Here is a 14,894-nt window from a genome sequence, read left to right as displayed (position 1 = left end):
ACCCATCTAAATACAGGATTGAAATGGCTCAGACTCATTTCTCATTATGCCATTTCAACCCATCAGTCCAGGCTGGACTGAGCCATTCTCCTTGAGGTCAGAAGTCAATGACTAACTCAATGTACCAGCTTATTCCAGGAATTTACAATCTCAACATGTTGACTTTAGAAACCGTTAACTCTATTCCCTGCGATCCAACTGTATCTGCTTAATAATGTAGTTCCTAGCTTCCCGTTTCTACACTCTTCCTTTCATGCTCTTCCTTTCCGATATATTGCCTTTCACGTAGTACACAGGGCTTACAAGTAGAAGTAGGCCAAAGATGTGCAGGTTAAGTGGATTCACCGTGTAAAATTGCCCCTTAGTGTCCAAAGGTGTGTAGGTTAGGTGGATTGGTCATGATCAATGTGCGGGGTAGTCCTTTTTCGGAGGATCAGTGTTGACTCGATGGCCCGAATGGTCTCCTTCTGCACTGTAGGGATTCTATTCAGTCCTTCGAGCTTGCATCACCATTCATGAAGATCATTAAACATTTCAATGTTCATACGAGCTGTGGAATTCAGTACCACAGAAAGTAGTTGAGGCCAAAACATTATGTAATTTCAAGAAGGAATTGGATCTAGCTCTTGGGGCTAAAGGGATCAAGGTTATGGGGGGAAGGTGGGATCAGGGTATTTAACTTGATGATCGGTGAATCATAATGAATGGGGGAGCAGGCTCAAAGGGCCGAATGGCCTCCTGCTTCAATTTTCTATGTTTATTCAGGCAAAGGTTGACACCAAACTATGAAGACTTTCAGACAGGTGACCAAAAATCGGTCAAACAGGTATGTTTTCTGGAGCATCTGAGAGGAATTCCTGGTGAAAGATGATTGCTAAAGCTTCTGCGGTATGGATTCAGTCATTTGGGTAAGTACAAACAAAACATGGCATCTAGATTGTGGTGTGGTGGGAAAAGTATTTGTGCAGTTTACTGTGAGAGATGACCAGAGACTTGGCAATGCTGTTTGTGGATTAAATTGGGAATAATAGGACTGGTTCTGCACACAGACGATTGTGTGGGAATATGTGCTGGTTTGCTTCTTTTGGTGCCCTTTTAGATGGAAGCATTGGAATTTTCACAGGCAATTAGAACTCTTAGATTAAGCAGACCTTTTGTGCTTTTTCAATGTTTACGATATGTTTTAATGCTGGATCATTTATGATAGACTTGATTTCCAGTTCTCTATAATTAAAAAAAAATAAATCATTGTTAAAAATGTTTTTTGGGACTTCCGGTTGAGGCTATGCGGAGCTAAGCCGCACGATTCGGCAGCTCCCGCGAACACGGACTTTCGGGCTCGATAGAAGAGCCCCAACGGAATTTTTTTTACAGCCAACCCGTGGGGAAGAGAGGAGAGAGATCCCCTACTAACTTGTATGGACCGGACCCGCAGCGAAACGGCCAAAAAAGTGGCACTGGAGCAGCGGGAGAAGAGAGGGAAAACAAGCAAAATGGCGGCGGCCGGGGACAAAGAGGAGATGCAGGAATTCATCAAGCGCTGCTTCGAGGAGCTGCGTAAGAAGATGGTGGCGCCTATGTTGGCAATAATTGAAGGACTTGGGGCAACCCAGAAAGCCCACGAGGTGAAGATCCAGGAAAAAGTGAGTGAGAATGAGGACGAGCTCTTTGGCCTGGCGGTGAAAGTGGAGCGGCATGAGGCGCTACACAAGACGTGGGTGGGAAGACTCGAAGACCTGGAGAACAGGTCGAGGAGAAATAATCTGAGGATCCTGGGTCTCCCAGAAGGAGTGGAGGGGGCCGACGCCGCGGCATATGCGGGCACAATGATCGGGGCGCTGATGGGCGCGGAGGCCCCCCCGGGGTTGCTGGAGCTGGAAGGGGCGCACCGGGTGCTGGCGAGGAAGCCCAAGGCAAATGAGCTGCCAAGGGCGATGGTGGTGAGATTTCACCGGTTTACGGACAGAGAGGATCCTGAAATGGGGCAAGAAGGAGCGGAGCAGCAGGTGGGACAATGCTGAGATCAGAATACACCCGGACTGGAGCACGGAGGTCGCTAAGCGGAGAGCGGGTTTCAACCGGGCCAAAGCGGTGCTGCAGTGGAAAGGAGTGAAATTTGAAATGTTGCAGCCAGCGCGACTGTGGGTTACACATAATGGCCAACACCACTATTCGAAATGCCCGAAGAGGCATGGACCTTTATACGAACTGAAAAGTTGGACTCTAATTGAGGGTTTGTGAGGGTGGGGGGTGTTTGAGGGTTGAAGTATGATGGTTGTTGTATATAGGGGGGCAGTCACGCGCAGGGAATGTTATATGGGCTGGGGGAGAGAGAGTAGGCCGCGACAGGAGCTGCGCCAGAGGGGGCGGGGCAGACTTTGGAAAGTGCGGGTTTTTTTTCCCGCGCGCGGGAAGAAAGGCAGGAAGGGGAACGAAGGAACATATATTGATGGGGAGACTCCCACATGGGGGGGCCAAAGGGATGGCGGGGGAAGCCGAGGTCAGCAGGTGTCAGCTGACTTACGGGAGAGATATGGGGGGAGCAAAAAAGCTAGACAGGGATCTAGCGGGGGGGAGGGTGGGAAAAAGGGTTGCTGCTGCACTGGCCGAAAGGGAATGGGACACAGAAGAGGTGGTCGGGACGGAGGTCCCCCGGCTGGTGGACTGGGGGGTGAGGGAGACGCGAACACGGGATTGGCCCAGAAAAGGAGGTGGCTAGTCGGCCGGGGGGGGGGGGGGGGGGGGGCAGGCAGGCAGAGTAGTTAGGAGTATTATGGGGTTTGTGTGGGCGAATAAGACCCCGAGGGTAAGGAGAGGGTTCCTGGAACGCAATAGGGACCGAGGAGGGCTGGCGCTGCCAAACCTAGGGAGCTACTACTGGGCAGCAAATGTGGCGATGATCCGCAAGTGGGTTATGGAGGGAGAGGGGGCGGCATGGAAGAGGATGGAGATGGCGTCCTGTAAAGGAACGAGCTTGGGGGTGTTGGTGATGGCACCGCTGCCGCTCTCGCCATCAAAGTATACCACGAGCCCGGTGGTGGCGGCAACGTCAAGGATCTGGGGCCAGTGGAGACGGCACAGGGGTGCAGTGGGAGCTTCGGTGTGGTCCCCGATCAGGGGTAACCACCGGTTTGTCCCGGGGAAGATGGACTGGGCTGGCATTGGGCGGGGATTAGAAGAATGGGGGACCTGTTCATTGACAGGACATTTGCGAGCCTAGGGGCACTGGAGGAGATGTTTGAGTTTCCCCCAGGAAATGCATTTAGATATATGCAGGTGAGGGCTTTTGTGAGGCGACAGATCAGGGAATTCCCGTTGCTCCCGGCACAAGAAATTCAAGACAGGGTGATCTCGGGTGTATGGGTCGGGGAGGGCAAGGTTTCGGCAATACACCAAGAGATGAAAGGAGAGGGAAGCCCTAGCAGAAGACTTGAAGGATAAATGGGAGGAGGAGTTGGGGGAGGAGATCGAGAAAGGTTTGTGGGCTGATGCCCTGTGTAGGGTTAATTCCTCCTCCTCATGTGCCAGGCTCAGCCTGATACAATTTAAGGTGGTTCACCGAGCGAACTTGACGGGGGCGAGGTTGAGTAGGCTCTTTGGGGTAGAGGACAGATGTGGAAGGTGTTCAGGGAGCCCGGCGAACCATGTCCACATGTTTTGGTCATGCCCGGCACTGGAGGGGTTCTGGAGAGGAGTGGCGGGAGCAATATCTCAGGTGGTGAAAGTCCGGGTCAAGCCAAGCTGGGGGCTAGCAATATTTGTAGTAGTGGATGAGCCGGGAGTGCAGGAGGCGAAAGAGGCCGGCATTCTGGCCTTTGCGTCCCTAGTAGCCCGGCGAAAGATCTTGCTAATGTGGAAGGAGGCGAAGCCCCCCAGCGTGGAGGCCTGGATAAACGACATGGCTGGGTTCATAAAGCTGGAGAGGATTAAGTTTGCCTTGAGAGGGTCTGCGCAGGGGTTCTACAGGCGGTGGCAACCGTTCCTAGACTACCTCGCGGAGCGTTAGATGAAGGTCTGTCAGCAGCAGCAGCAACCCTGGGGTAAGGGGGGAACGAGAGATTGTTTGAGGGGATGGATGAGCAGGAGATAACATGGAGGGTGGGGGAAACTGGCACGTGCGGGCAAGAGCCAGTGTGTGAAGCTATGTAAATATACCATTTTGCCATGTATATATCTTGCTCAGTGTGATTTTGTGTTATTTTGTTACGGGTTGGGGGGGGGGGGGTGGTTATTGTTTGTAAGGGGAAAACATTGTGGTGTTAAAAAACTTTAATAAATATATATATTTTAAAAAAATAAATGTTTTGGGGGATTTTTAATGCCTTTTAATTCATTTATGGTACGTTTATTTTAAAAGAGACAAATCAAGGGTGGCACAGGGGTTAGCACTTGTCATAGAGTTTACAGTGCAGAAGGAGGCCATTCGCCCATCGAGTCTGCACAGGCTCTTGGAATGAGCACCCTACCCAAGGTCAACACCTCCACCCTATCCCCATAACCCAGTAACCCCACCCAACACTAAGGGCAATTTTGGACACTAAGGGGAATTTATCATGGCCAATCCACCTAAGCTGCACATGTTTGGACTGTGGGAGGAAACCGGAGCACCCGGAGGAAACCCACGCACACACTGGGAGGATGTGCAGACTCCGCACAGACAGTGACCCAAGCCGGAATTGAACCTGGGACCCTGGAGTTGTGAAGCAATTGTGCTATCCACAATTCTACCGTGCTGCCTACGGCACTGAGGACCCGGGTTCAATCCGAGCCCTGAGTCACTGTCCGTGTGGAGTTTGCACATTCTCCCCGTGTCTGCGTGGGTTTCACCCCCACAACCCAAAGATGTGCAGATTAGGTGGATCGGTCACACTAAATTGCCCCTTAAGTGGAAAAAAAATAATTGGGTACTCTAAATATTTCAAAAAGAGAGAGACTGAAATACAGAATTGTGTGCTGGATACAAGATGTCAGAATTAACAAGGGAATGCATTCAGGTATATGCAACTGAGGGCTTTTGCGAGGCAACAGGTGAGGGAATTCCCGCAGCTCCCGACACAAGAGGTGCAGGACAGAGTGGGGGATGGTAAGGTGTCAGATATACATAGGGAAATGAGGGACAAAGGGGAGACTATGGTAGATGAACTAAAAGGGAAATGGGAAGAAGAGCTGGGGGAGGAGATCGAGGAGGGGCTGTGGGCAGATGCCCTAAGCAGGGTAAACTCGTCGTCCTCGTGTGCCAGGCTAAGCCTGATTCAGTTTAAGGTATTACACAGGGCACATATGACTGGAGCACGGCTCAGTAAATTTTTTGGGGTGGAGGATAGGTGTGCGAGGTGCTCGAGAAGCCCAGCGAATCATACCCATATGTTTTGGTCATGCCCGGCACTACAGGGGTTTTGGATGGGGGTGACAAAGGTGCTTTCAAAAGTAGTAGGAGTCCGGGTCGAACCAAGCTGGGGGTTGGCTATATTTGGGGTTGCACAAGAGCCGGGAGTGCAGGAGGCGAGAGAGGCCGATGTTTTGGCCTTTGCGTCCCTAGTAGCCCGGCGCAGGATATTGCTAATGTGGAAAGAAGCCAAGCCCCCGGGGGTGGAGACCTGGATAAATGACATGGCGGGGTTTATAAAGCTAGAGCGGATTAAGTTCGTCCTAAGGGGGTCGGCTCAAGGGTTCACCAGGCGGTGGCAACCGTTCGTCGAATACCTCGCAGAAAGATAGACGGAATGGGAAAAAGAAGGCAGCAGCAGCAGCCCAGGATCCGGGGGGGAGGGGGGGGGGGGCGGGGGAGGAGGAACCAGAAGGACTCTCAGGGTTGTTAATATATACTGTATAGTATGTATAGGTCGTTGCTACAGATAATTATATATTGGACTGTTAAATTATATTTTTGGAGAGTGTTACTTGTGACAAGGCAGTTGCCAATTAGGGCTAGTTTTCATTTTTGTTATTTATTATTTATTCATTTTTTGTTTATAAAATAGGTCATGGTTATTTGTGTTGTTATAATATTGTGTAAAGGATGCACAATGTACTGTGTTGGTTGACCAAAAATTTTCAATAAAATATTTAATTTAAAAAAAAGATGTCAGAATTATTGAAGTCTTACAGTCTGCAATCAAGGATGACTGGCTCCCTTCAAAACCAGCTGTAGAATTTGAGGGCATCTACAATTAAGTTGAAACTTTGGACCATGCTGCCAATGTCCTCAACCATGACTCCTGTACATTTCTGGGCAGCTTTGCAGGGGGCTGATTAATTTCTTTTGAGTGCTGATGTAACAGCAGTGAGCTGCTATTTACCTGAGCCATGGAACTTGGTTAAAGGATGTAGAGATAAATTTACATGGTAGTCTGGTGGAATGGGTTGTCCATCTGTTGTAAATCCTGACTAATTTTCATTCCATTGATTCCAGTGTTAAAGCACATCGCCCTCTCCCTGGCTGTATCTCAATTCTAGCTGTGGAAGGCCTCAATTTCCTCAATCTGATTTTCTTCCTACAATCTACAAGCTTATAAATCCAAGCCTGGCATCTATTTATTACAATTTACTGATTTATTTCATTTATTCCAACCTTGGTGGTGCCTTGGTTTATATGGATAATGGCTCATTATGTTGGTTTCTCAATTTAAAAAGAATCATGGTGTGACAGTGATGAAGCAATAAAGGCTGGAAGATAGCTCAAGGTTCCACTTCCAAGATTTCATTGTTGAACTAATTTGAAAACCTTTCCTACTTGATGTGTGTCCTTCTAAGTTATCTCTACATTGACTCCTTTTCCATTTCTAATGCCCTGTTTTATTTACCTTCCCAAGCAATTCAGTCTTTTCATTACAAATTTCTAAGTTCCATTAAATAATTAGGTCAATTTCAAGGTCCGATGTCCATAGATGTGCTGTAGTTTGAGGTTAGCATGTTAATTCTACCTTCCGTGGTAACTTGCGTTAGGAGAAGAATTAAAGTGGATTAGTTAGTATCATCTGAGTAAACAACCACCCTTCGTTAAGTGGTCCTCAGGCCTTGTTTTTTTCATTGGCCTCACTTCTCCCTTTAAACCGAAGATTAAGTTCTTCAGTGAAGACATTGCAGCAAGGTTTCTGTAAATGAATAAAGAACAAACAAGGCAAGTCATGAAATAAATGGGAAATTATTATGATTGAGAAAATTTTGATAACACTCTTCCAATGTTGTCACCTGCACTGCTTCAGCTCCCAAATCAGGGGTACAGCATAGCCTTTAACTCTAACCCGGGAAGCCACACCAGCCTTTAACTCTACGCAGCACGATGGCGCAGTGGTTAGCATTGCTGCCTCACGGCGCTGAGGTCTCGGGTTCGATCCCGGCTCTGGGTCACTGTCCGTGTGGAGTTTGCACATTCTCCCCGTGTTTGCGTGGGTTTCGCCCCCACAACCCAAAGATGTGCAGGGTAGGTGGATTGGCCACGCTAACTTGCCCCTTAATTGGAAAAATGAATTGGGTACTCTAAATTTTTTTTTTTTATAAACTCTAACCCTGGGAAGCCATGCCATTTACTGAGTTCATCTGAAAGATTTCTACTGCTTACACCACCAGTCCTGGTGGATCTCAAAGTGGGATTGTCAATTTAAAGAGGTGTGAATCCAATCTGAGATTAAGTCCAGAATTCCCCTCTTGGCAAAGGCTGGCTATGAACTGCCACCATGCTGACTTTGGACTCCTTTTATGGTCGGGGGGGGGGAGATTTCTCGCCCTCCTTGGGGTTTTGCTTGACGTCTGAGAATTATGGTCTGCAAAGGGGCTTCCCGATGTCAGTACAGTTGTGGGAAAAGACCCAGCTTTTATCAGGCAAACGCATGGTAGCCAATGCTCTTTTCCCCAAAGCAAGGCAGTGGGTTAAAGTCATTGTGAGACCTGATTATTCAAAGTTAAACTGAAGAGTGGCGAATGTGGACTTAGAGAAGCCATTCACTAAAGTGCACAAAAGTAGGTCAATTCTGATGTTGCCGCAACTTCCTGTCAGACCACCAGAAGGCAGAGACTTTAATTCACCTGGGCTCCAAACCCTAACCCTCGAAATGAATTGGTAAGTGTCCCACCTATACGCAAGGAGCCTTTCTGTCAAACCTATCTCCCCAAGATCCTTACAAAACCATTTTTGGTGGCATCCTATTTTCTCAAGTCTCATGTTGTCTTAATCATATCTCTACACATCATGGGAAGTAGGCTGTTCAATTCTCTAACATGTCACAATTAGTGAGAGTGTAAAATAAATGGGAACGGGTTTACAGAAAACCACACGAGGAATCCATGAGATTTACTGGACAATGTTGCAGTGCAATGTGACATGGAAAAAACAGGGTCTTAGGATTCATAGCTCAAAGGATAGAACACAAGTACAGGGAGTGACAGTTTAGATAACAGGCAGATCCACTCCACTTTAGTACTGCGCATGGTTCTGAACTCATACCATGGGAGACGATATTCCAGAGTTGGATGGAATACAAGGAAAGGTAAATAAATGGGACTGGGAACCTGAAGGATGAGGCAACACGTCACTATTGTCAGTCCTATTGTTTTCTTTTCTCAATTTTTAACATTACAAAACTCATTTGTTTTGTCTATTGTAGGGTGCATATGTATCTGGGGGAGAGATGGTCCACAAATATGAGTGTGTCAATATAGGGGTGGGGATGTGAGACAGAACAGAAAAAGTGCATGTCACAATGTGAGAGAATGGGAAAGTGTAATGTGTGAGGCTGAGGGGGCGCATGCACGAGAACGTGTGTGTGTGTATTGGAGAGAGATGGGTGAATGATTAACTTTCCCTTGGTTCCCTTTGAAAAAGTGTCCAGCCTCAACTACCTCCCTGTGGCTGGCTCTGGAACACAGGGCTGGGGCAACATGGGGCAAGATGCATGGTGAAGAAGAGGAGGCGAAAGCAACTTGATGGATTGCAGGGAGCAATTATTGGAATACATACATCTTGATCAGCCTTCTTTCTTGATTTGACGGCCAACTCAATGCAGGCGATGACCAAGCCCAATGACAATCCAATTGCTAGCAAGAGGAAGATGCCTCCAATCTGGTTTGGTTTCAGTGGACTCCATTCTGCTGAGTTTTCACTGCTACATGAAGATTTCCACCATTTAGCTTTTAACTGCTGGAGGCTTCCAGACTCCTCAAGGTCTATAACGGCACGAGTTAAATCTTCTCTGAATGGATCACCTTGGGTCAAAAACAAAGCAAAGAATGATATATTCTTGACACACAACTGATAGTTAAACTCTGGACGTGTGAGACTCTGGACGTGTGAGAATAGGCAATGTGAGACTGGGGAGGAAAAGACATGGAATATTGGCCTGGGATACAAGGAATGGGCCTGGGTAGGGTGCTCATTTTGGAGGGTCGGTTCAGACCTGATGGGCCAAATGGCCTCCTCCTGCACTGCCGGGATTCTATGGATTGAGCAGGCAAGAGCTTATTTACAGCATCACCATGGCACCAGGACATTTGTCACGTGAGAGTACCCTTTAAGAAATGGGTGTTTAAGAAATGTACCTTTAAAAAATAGAGCTGCTCATGTTACTGGAGTGATGTCAGAGTGTGGGTGTAGCTGAGCTCTACTTCTGCTTTTTTGAGTTTCAGTTTGAGAAGAGCTTGGGTGTGTCTGAGCTGCACTGCTGTTGATCTCTGCCATCCAAAAAACTATCTGGATCATTTGGTGAATTCAGAAGAAGTATATATGTTTTCAGTCTTGAATGTAAACCCTGATGTGCTCCTGTTTGGGGGTTTGTTAAGTCTTTTGGATGTTAAAAGGACAGCATACAGGTTATTTAGTGTTGTATTCTTTGGGGGGTGTATTTGATTGACTGGTTGCTAAGATGTTCACGGTTTGTTTTAGAAAGGTTAACTTGAGTTCATAGAATAAACATTGTTTTGTTTTAAAAACCACTGGTCCATTTTCTGCTGTACCATACCTGTAGAGTATGCCATGTACTCCCCATACCACAATCTATTAAATGTTGTGGGTCAGGTGAACTCCATGATACACTTTGGGATTCTCCAAACCCTGGCCCATAACACATTCCAAAACATAGCAAAACTAACAAAAGTACTTTCTATGAACTGCAGATGGAATGAGATGCTACCAGTCTTAAATAAACCAATGAGTTCAGCAAAGAGGTTGCAACTTACCAAGGCGAGTGGCAATTCCATAGCCCCTTACAGCTGCAAAGCCTGAGACCCTCATTAAGTTGCAGTGCTCTGCAACAGCCAGGTCTATTGTCGAGGATTCACCAATTAGGGCGTAGTTGGAGTCAAGCACCCGTTGCACCCCTTCCGCCATTGTCTGAACCAAGACGGAATCACTTTTGCCGTTCATCGTTTCATAGATTTTATTGTAGATTGGAATTTTTGAGTTCTGGTATAATATCAGAAAAAGAAGCATTCATTTTAATAAAGAACACATCAGTTAGCAGAAGAATAATTAGAAATAGGGTAAATACCAAACAGTCAGTTCAGACATCTACACCCATCTTTTGTCTCTATATTTCCCGTTATCACCTCCATTTACCTCGCACCATGCCTCCCTCTATCTTGTAGTCATTCCCTGCTCTCCACCCTGGTGCAGATTTTCCTATATGCTCTTTCTTTCCCTTTTTCCCACTTCCAGTTTTGATGAAAGGTCAGCAGCCTGAATTACCTGGCCCGATGTGTATTTGCCAGCATTTCCTACTTTTATTTCAGATTTCCAGCATCTAATAATAATTTTTATTGTCACAAGTAGGCTTACATTAACACTGCAATGAAATTACTGTGAAAAGCCCCGAGTCGCCACATTCCGGTGCCTGTTTGGGTACACTGAGGGAGAATTCAGAATGTCCAATTCACCTAACAAGCACGTCTTTCGGGACTTGTGGGAGGAAACTAGAACACCCGGAAGAAACCCACGCAGACACCGGGAGAATGTGCAGATTCCACACAGACGGTGACCCAAGCCGAGAATTGAACCTGGGGCCCTGGAGCTGTGAAGCACCAGTGCTAATCACTGTGCTACCGTGCCGCCCTCTCATCTGCAAAATTGTGAAAGGAACCGAGGTGTTGGCTGACTTGAATCTTCCTCACTTGACAGCAAAGGTGGATTTCACTGTTGCATTATTAGATTCTAATTAGGGATAATTAGGTTAGACTTTATTAGTTGATATCTAAGCTAACTTCGCTCCGAATCAGCCAAACATTCTTTATTGATGATTGCTAAGCTGCTCTTCACAGTTATGTGAGTTTTTCTAACCATTAAGTTGTTGGGCTTCAAGAATCCTTAATACTTTACATTCTCTGTGTGAGCAGCATTGGCAAGGCTGCCATTTATTGTCCTCCCTCAGTTACCCTGAGAATATGATAAACAGGCCTTCTTCTCAAACCTCTGGTCACGTGAGAAGGCAATAAGAGTCAACCACATTGGTGTGATACTGGAGTCATGTACAAAAATGGCAGATTTTGTTCCCTAAAGCACTTGAGTGAACCAGATGGCTTTTTTTACTGACAGCCTGACAGTTTCTTGGTTAGTTTTACTTAAATCAATTTTTTACTTCCAGACATTTGGAGAAATTGCCCCAACATGTTTGGACTTGAACATGCATTGTGATCATTGTTAGCTCATGTGCCTGGACTATTGGTGCAGTATCATAACCATTTCAGTACCATACTCGTACAGTACCTAAATTGTCTTCCTCCCTAATATATCCTAATATATGCTATATGCTCCTGTGAGCAGGAGGTTGTCTACTATGTGCGTACTGTGTACATTCCCTTGGCCGCAGAAACATACTTTTCACTACACTTCGGTACATGTGACAATAAAACAAATCAAATCAATCAATCAACCTAAACTTTTCCCCATTGCCCCTACTCCATGCTGATAGTCTCCTCCAAGCCTATCTTTCTATGCTCTGGTCACCAGTCTGAACTTCTGTTCAATGCTCAATAAAATGCCTCGAGGTAAAGTGCAACACATGTTTAGGTTGGAAACTTGTCCATTAGAGTACGAGACCCCCATTACTGATGAAGAATAGGCTCTCCTCGGTCAATTTCTGTAGTATTCTTATTGACTTCATTCTCCAGGGGGGGCTTAGCCTCAAAATAAGGGGAAGCAAACTTAGGACTGAGTTGAGGAGGAACTTCTTCACCCAAAGGATTGTAAATCTGCGGAATTCCCTGCCCAATGAAGCAGTTGAGGCTACCTTGTTGAATGTTTTTAAGGCAAAGATAGATTTTTGAACAGTAAAGGAATTAAGGGTTATGGTGAGGTGAGGGGTAAGTGGAGCTAAGTCCACAAAAAGATCAGCCATGATCTAATTGAATGGCAGAGCAGGCTCGAGGGACCAGATGACCGACTCCTGCTCCTAGTTCTTATGTATTGAAGAAATACAGTGCTGGCACTGGACATGGGCACGTACCTTGAAGAATGCGAATGTTGAGCCACCGTACACTGTGCCGTACTCGATTTCATTTTGTTTTGCAAGATCTTCAAAGGACTCGATGAGTGGTCTCTGAGTCTCTGATCTCAATGAGGCTGCAAAATACGTTATGTACGCGACCAGGAAAACTATGCTGAACAACCACCAGATTGTCCCAATGATGCGTGTGGATAGAGCTCTGGGGTGTGGTCCCACACCTATTGGAATACAACAAGAGTATTGTTTTAATAGTATTTACAGTGCAAGACAGGCCACTCAGCCCAATTTGACTATAATTGTATTTAAACTCTGCACGAACCTTCCACCCTACTTCAGCTCACCCAATCAGCATATCCTACCTCTTTCTCCCCCTTGCTTACCGAGAGACGCTTCTGTGCTATTCAGCTCAGTTACACCATGTTAATCGGTTCCACGTTCTCTGGAGAAAGAAGTTACTCCTGAATTTCTTATTGGATTTATCAGTGAACATCTGATTTTTATTCTAATTTTGGATTCCAACAGGTGGGAACATCCTCCCCACATGTACATTACCAAATCACTTCATAATTATAAACAGTGCCTCATTAAGATTTTTGCATTATGGAATCCAGAACTGCATGGCACTGTCATCTCCAATATTCTATCCTCCTTTCTTAAAAAATACAAATTAGGAGCACAGCGATTCAGCCCTCGAGCCTGCTCCGTCATTGAGTAAGATCATGGTTGACCTGATTGTGGCCCCAACTCTATATTTCTGCCCACCCTCGATAACCTTCGACTCCCTTGTTAGTGAAGAATATGTCTACCCCTACCTTAAACATATTCATTGACCCTGCCTCCAACGCTCTCTTGGGCAAGAGGGTTCCAAAGGCTCACGACCCTCTGAGAGACAACATTTCTCGTAATTTCTGTTTTATTTTTAAATTGTGTTCCCTAATTCTAGTCTCTCCCCTAAGGAGAAGCATCCTTTCAGCATCCACCCTATGAAGATCCCTCAGAACCTTAAATGCTCATTCTTCTAAACTCCAATGGTTACAGGCCCAGCATGTCCAACCTTTCCTTGTACGATAACCTCCCCATCCCAGGTATCTTTCGAGTGAACCTCTGAACTGCTTGTAATTCATTTACATCCTTTGTTAAGTAAGGCGATCAAAACTATACATTGCTCCAAATGTGTTCTCACCAACTCCAACAAAACATACCTGCTTTTATATTCCATTCCCTTTGCAATATCCATTCTATATGCCTCTCTTTTTTAATTTTTAAAAAAATGTATTTGTTTTTCCAATTAAGGGGCAATTTAGCATGGCCAATCTACCTATGCTGCACATCCTTGGGTTGTAGAGATGAGACGCACGCAGACACGGGGAGAATGTGCAAACTCCACACAGACAATGACTCGGGGCCGGGATTGAACCCGGATCTTCGTCACCGTGAGGCAGCAGTGCTAATCACTGCGCCGCCGTGCTGCCCCTCTATTTGCCTCCCTAATCACTTACTGTACCTGCATGCTAACTTCTTGATGATTCATGTTTGAGGGCACCTAGATCCGTCTGTACCTCAGAATTCTGCAAAATCTCTCCATTTAAATAATATGCTGTTTTTCTATTCTTGCCAAAGTGGACAAGTTCACATTTTCCCACATTATACTCCCATCTGCTAAATTTTTGCCCACACATTTAATCTATCTATATCGCTTTACAGACTCCTTATGTCCTCTTCACGACTTACTTTCCTACCTATCTTTGTGTCATCAACAAATATAGCGACCATATTTTTGGTTACTTCATCCAAGTCATTGATATCAATTATAAATAGTTAAGGCCGCAGCATTGATCCCTGGGGCACTCCAATTGTCACATGTGGCACAGTGGTTAACATGGATGCCTCAAAGCGCCGGGGATCCGAGTTCGATTCCAATCTTGGGTGACTGTATGGAGTTTGCACATTCTCCCCTAGTCTGTGTGGGTTTCCTCTGGGTGCTTCGATTTCCTCCCACAGTCCAAAGATGTGCAGGTTAGGTGGATTGGCCATGCTAAATTACTCCATAGTAAGAACTGGATCTGTAAAGATTTAATCACCTGCTAATGCTCGCATTCCAAGCATTGTCTGGCATCTTTGAATCTGTCTATATATATATATAGATATATATATATATAGATATATGTTTCTGGAGCATACCTCTTCATTCACCTGAGGAAGGAGCAGCGCTCCGAAAGCTAGTGACATCGAAATAAACCTGTTGGACTTTAACCTGGTGTTGTAAGACTTCTTACTGTGCTCACCCCAGTCCAACGCCGGCATCTCCACATCAAAATTACTCCATAGAATAGGGGAGGGAGTGGGCCTAGGTAGGGTGCTCTTTCAGAGTCGGTGCAGACTCAATGGGCCGAATGGCCTCCTGCACAGCAGGATTCCATGATTTTGCCAACCCACAAAGCCTACTCTGCTTCCTGTTAGCTA

General features: G+C 46.1%; 1 protein-coding gene across 1 annotated transcript in view; it reads right to left on the bottom strand.

The window, feature by feature from the left end:
* Positions 1-6,036: 6,036 nt before the first annotated feature.
* The window catches only part of LOC140392626 (probable glutamate receptor), a 61,518-nt gene continuing 52,660 nt past the window's right edge, over positions 6,037-14,894 (bottom strand). The window contains exons 8-11 of the mRNA XM_072478062.1: positions 12,432-12,649; positions 10,171-10,396; positions 8,957-9,201; positions 6,037-7,094 (exon numbers count right to left, since the gene is read on the bottom strand). Coding sequence (XP_072334163.1) covers positions 7,011-7,094; positions 8,957-9,201; positions 10,171-10,396; positions 12,432-12,649 — 773 coding nt within the window. The 3' untranslated portion in view covers positions 6,037-7,010. The remainder of the gene's footprint in view (positions 7,095-8,956; positions 9,202-10,170; positions 10,397-12,431; positions 12,650-14,894) is intronic.

This window comes from Scyliorhinus torazame, chromosome 16, assembly GCF_047496885.1.
Source record: "Scyliorhinus torazame isolate Kashiwa2021f chromosome 16, sScyTor2.1, whole genome shotgun sequence".
NCBI lineage: Eukaryota > Metazoa > Chordata > Chondrichthyes > Carcharhiniformes > Scyliorhinidae > Scyliorhinus > Scyliorhinus torazame.
This window is presented reverse-complemented; position numbering and strand designations above follow the sequence as displayed.